Genomic DNA, 5,338 nt, shown 5'->3' with positions numbered 1-5,338 from the left:
TTTGATTTCATTTTTTTTCCAAAATTATATATATATATATATATATATACGTAAATTAAAACGTCCTTCCGAAGCGGGGGACGGGATTTCGATTTCGGCGGCCGACAGTTTCTTACGGGCAACCCCCCAAACTTTCTTTTAAACCTTCTCCTTTTAAGTGCCGACAGATATATATATACATATATATACGCATACGCGCGCGTGCGTGTGTGTGTGCGTGTGTGCGCGCGCGCCTCTTAGCCTGACTCATTGGTTACAGTCTTTGGTGCAACTCCCTCGGGCCGGGGGTTCGATCCCTGCGTAGGATCGAATGACACACCTTTTCTGGAAGGGGGGTCCTCCCCTCGGTCAGACTATGGGGTTGATCGGTGATCAACATTTTAAATATATATATATATATATACACGGAAAATATTTTATTAATATTCTCTTGGATACCATTTTTTATGTATCAGAGATTTTTTTAATTTGTTAATTATCATCTCTAGACTAGGTTGAAATGAGCGAGCTTCTAAGACGCGCCGCTTGAAAAAAGTGGCCCCAAACGGAGCCTAAGACAGCAATCTATTATTAGACAAACCTTGTTCTCACTACCTTGAAATAATGTCTTAACATTTTTTTTTTAACGCAAGTTTCGTAGTGCTCAAATGATAGATTTAGGTATTGTTTTGTAAATAGGTATCGTTGATGTGTATTAATAGATTCATGAAACCATTTTTGAGATAAATGACAGTAAATTCAACCATCAATTAACTAAATGTGTGCTCCAAAAAGCAATGCTTATAATCAGTTTATCAATCTTATTTGGTTATATGTAGGTTTTGGCATATAACTTTTACTAAATATTGTCATTTAACATTTTCCCTTGTTTCAATTTTTTTAGGCATCAAATCTTATATATGTTGACCAACCCACCGGTACTGGATTTAGCTATAGCACGGATGTACGAGATATTCGCTTTGGTGAGAGGGGCATAAGTGATGATTTATATGATTTTTTACAGGTAAGATCTTTTGATTTGTAAATTCATTAGTTTGCTTGGTCAGTTGTGTATTTTCAAGTATCACTTGCCTCCTAACATTGAATAGAACTGCGTTTACTTCAAAGTTTATAATAACTTCTGCTTTATAATCAGCATCATATTTCTAATTGCTGTATATAACTATCATTTAGCTTATTATCTATTTTTCAATGTAATTTTTAAAAGAAGTGAAGTGTCAAAATAGCCTCCTAACTGTTTACATGGGGTCATTTTAATCTCAAAGTCTATAAAAGTGTCAAATTAATCTCCAAACTCTTTAATTTAGGGCTGAAATAGTCCTCCATGGGGACTATTTCAATCCATATTAAGTGCCTTTGGACTAAATTGGCAGTTTTATAGACTCTAGGGCTAAAATAACCGCCTACAAATACCAGTAGACTGTTTTGGCATTTTCCTCTTTTTAAAAGGGAATGGTAGTTTCTGCATTTTCTAATTGATTTTCTAAAATAAATAAATAAACAACAGAAAGGATATTTCCATATATATCATCTCCCTCATGATGCTTACGGTTGCTATTGATTGAAGAAGAGCCATACCACCCGTTGTAATAAGTGCACTTTCATACAACTACAGGATATGATTTCCTTCAAAGACCAATTATCCATCCTAATATCAATAGTTAGATAAGTTCTCATTTTATAGATTTTTTACCTAATATCTCATTATTTTGCTAATGTGCCATAGGCTTTTTTTCAAGAACATTCGGGCTATTTGAAGAATGAGTTATATATTATTGGAGAGTCTTATGCAGGGCATTATATTCCTGCTGCCACTGAGAGAGTTCATAGAGGTAACAGAGAGAAACATGGTCTTCACTTGAATTTAAAGGTAAACTATCAAAATCTGAATTGTGTGATGATTATTTTAAAGAGTCAATCACATACGTTGCATACAATTCTTATGTATTTGCATATCTCACACCTACACTTTCATATTAACACACATAGCACTCAAATCTTTATGATCACATAAAAACCACTATTACCACCTTTTAAAAGTGAAACACACAATTTCACATGTAGGTTTAAAACACCAAAGTGTTATGTATGTAAATACGAAAATTTAGGTGTGAGATAGGTAAATACATAAGAATTGTGTGCTACTACATAAATGCGTCTATTGTAAAACGAAGCTTCATTATCATTGTTAGCATTTTCTACCATCCTTGTATAGTTTTATGGGTCTGGGTCAGTTTTTAACAGAAGGAACCATTGTCTTCGTCTTTCTTTGACTAAACTTGATAGAGAAGTCCAAATCGGTGGGGTAAAACCGTAGAAGTTAACTTTCTCATCTTGACAAAGTTTATATTCTAACTTAAATCGCAGGGTTTTGCAATTGGTAATGGCCTAACAAATCCTGGAATACAGTACAGTGCATATGCTGATTATGCATACAGCATGGGTATAATTGGAGAGAAAGCATACAAGGGAATTTCTAAAATATATCCTGTTTGTGAGCTTACAGCCAAACTTTGCGGTGGGTGGCCCTTATATAAAATCATAATTACAAATTTCTCTAGAGTGTCAATATATAAGACTGTTAAATGATACAGATTGGAAATAGCTTTCAATGTCTTTTGCAATATTTTGCAGGTGTTCATGGAATCATTACATGCATTGCTTCCTTGGTGGTTTGCAACTCTATCTTCGACTCAATTTTGCTTTTTGCAGGAGATATCAACGTAAGATTTTGATCATTGTTAATATGGTTGTACTTCGTCATTCATATGAATATTCTTACCGGAGTTGAATTAACTTTTTTCAGTATTATGATATTCGGAAAAAATGCCAAGGAAGCCTTTGTTATGATTTTTCCAACTTGGAAAAGTTTTTAAACCAGAAATCTGTTAAGAATGCTCTTGGCGTTGGTGACCGGAAATTTGTTCCTTGTAATCCTCTTGTTTATGAGGCTTTGCTTACTGATTGGATGAAGAATTTTGAAGAAATAATTCCTGCTTTGATTGAAGATGGTATCAGGCTTCTAGTTTATGCTGGCGAATATGACCTTATATGCAACTGGCTTGGTAAGTTTCTGCTTTCTTATGTGTATTTTTTTTATACCAGAACTATATCTGTTCTTGTTGGGAAACAAGAAATAATCGGTAGGAAGCTTCTATTATCGGAGATAAAGCATCATAATTATGAATAGATAAAGCTGCAACGAGAGAGGTGCATATTTCTCCAGGAAATATATATATATTGAAAGAATGGGGGCGTGAGGTCCCCAACCCACCCTGTGGGCTCAACCCCCGCTAGGCCTGGGGGCGACCCATTGTGCAAATAATTCGAGGACCACCAAGCTTAAAGTGATACTGCGCCGCCAGGGGATTCGGACCTGTGACTTGAGGGGGCTACGACCTTCAAAAAGGCTACTCTATCAACAAGTTACGGAACACGCACGTGCGCCCAATTAATGATAATAAAACTTAAGATATTATTTTGAATTAAGTATTCTTCTTGTTAATTATTTAATTTTTATAATATGTTTGCCCCCCTAAAACAGAGGGTGGTTCCGTCCCGACAAACAAATAACAACAATGATTATATGCTCTCAAGAAGGATCCTTCTATTTTTCTTAATTTGACTTGGTCAAAATATTCTCTTCATGGAAGTATTTTATATATACATAAACACACACACACACACACACACATATTTCTTCTCTGCATCCAGCTATGCAGGGCCTCGACTGCATTTTATTTATATTTTGGAATTTTGTTCCAGGATTCTGAGTTCAGCTGGAGCTTTTTTTTTTTTGGACTTTTCATAAGGGTTGTGTTTGAGTAAAGTGTCAAAATAGTCCCCCAACTCTTTACATGGAGTCATTTAGTCTTAGATTCTATAAAAATATCAACTTATTCCCGAAACTCTTTAAATTAGGACTGAAATGGTACTCTGTGGAGACTATTTTGACTCATATTAAAAGAGTTTGGAGACTAAATTGCAACACATTTAGCTTCTGAGGCTGAAATAACCCTGCGAAAAATCAGGGGACTATTTTGACACTTTGCTCTGTTGTGTTTGCTAATTTTCTTAAAATTATTTTATTGTATTTTATTTTTTTTATTGGAGTTGTATTTGTTGATTTCTGAGTTCTATACGAGAATAAATTTTGGAAAGTTTACAATCATGTTAAACTCGCTGCAGACTTATAGTTTATCTTTATGCGATTTTGATATAATATGATTTTTACTCTTCTTACCGATGAGTAATCAGGGAAAATAAATGAGTATCTTAAATTCATAATTTTTTCATGTGTTTTTTTATTTTTTATTTTCAGGGAATTATAGATGGGTTGGTTCAATGAAATGGACTGGTAATCCAAACTTCTCTGTAGCTCCCTTTGTACCATTTATTGTTGATCACCAGGAAGCGGGGCTGTTGAAGTCATCTGGACCTCTAAGTTTCCTCAAGGTAAGCATCCCTGCAACGGCATTTAGCTCACTATTTCACACTATTTTTCAAAAACTCTAGCTGTGTTTGATGGATAAAATGCGCAAAAAAGATAAATTTTGAATCTTTGCAATACATAAAGTAATGTTGTGCTGACGAATCTTCTCATCTTATAACATATTTTTATTATGGGGCATTTACATACATACCACACAATTCTTATGTATTTACTTGCACATCTAACTTTTATACATTCATATTTACATGCATACCACTCAAATCTTTAACATCGCTTAAAAAATACAACCATCACTATCTTTTTAAAGGTAAAACACGCCTTTTCATGCATAATTTTATGACATGGAGGTATTATAAGTGTAAATGCATAAGAGTGTGGTATGTATGCAAATTTCCCTTTTATTTTCTTAAAGAAATTCTCATGAGTTATTTGACTATGGTTGAGTGTGGGTGGCTGAAAGTGTTAGTCTTATTTGTGTTTATTTTTTTATGTTTAGTTTTTATTTTGTTTTTAAAAGTAGAATAGAAAGGGTCATTTACATAGGTACCCCCCAATTCCTATGTATTTACATGTCTAACACCTAAATTTCTCTTTTAACATTTTTACCATCCAAATCTGTCATATACATAAAAAGTACCACTATTTTAAATTTAATAAAAGGTGAAATATACCTTTTCATGCATAGATATTGTAGCATGTAGGTAAAAATTAAGGTTTATGTGTTAGATATGAAAATACATAAGAATTGAGTGGTATGTATGTAAATCTTACTAAAAAAATAACAAAATATGTTTATTCTGCATTTTCAGTTCAGTCAGACTTTATAATTAGGGATCATAATTCATAGATAATCTGACAGAGATTAGTAAAACCCAAACTTTGTAG

At 33.6% G+C, this 5,338-nt stretch overlaps 1 protein-coding gene across 2 annotated transcripts in view; it reads left to right on the top strand.

The window, feature by feature from the left end:
* Positions 1-5,338, top strand: part of LOC110026694 (serine carboxypeptidase-like) — a 29,210-nt gene that overhangs the window by 23,729 nt on the left and 143 nt on the right. The window contains exons 3-9 of one of the 2 annotated variants that reach the window (XM_020727744.1): positions 884-1,003; positions 1,727-1,870; positions 2,368-2,518; positions 2,635-2,723; positions 2,807-3,065; positions 4,322-4,395; positions 4,431-4,455. In XM_020727744.1, coding sequence (XP_020583403.1) covers positions 884-1,003; positions 1,727-1,870; positions 2,368-2,518; positions 2,635-2,723; positions 2,807-3,065; positions 4,322-4,395; positions 4,431-4,455 — 862 coding nt within the window. Of the gene's footprint in view, positions 1-883; positions 1,004-1,726; positions 1,871-2,367; positions 2,519-2,634; positions 2,724-2,806; positions 3,066-4,321; positions 4,456-5,338 lie in introns of both variants that reach the window. The other variant, XM_020727743.1, reaches the window with a different exon arrangement.

Source organism: Phalaenopsis equestris, unplaced genomic scaffold (assembly GCF_001263595.1).
Source record: "Phalaenopsis equestris unplaced genomic scaffold, ASM126359v1 Scaffold000392, whole genome shotgun sequence".
Taxonomy (NCBI): Eukaryota; Viridiplantae; Streptophyta; class Magnoliopsida; order Asparagales; family Orchidaceae; genus Phalaenopsis; species Phalaenopsis equestris.
This window is presented reverse-complemented; position numbering and strand designations above follow the sequence as displayed.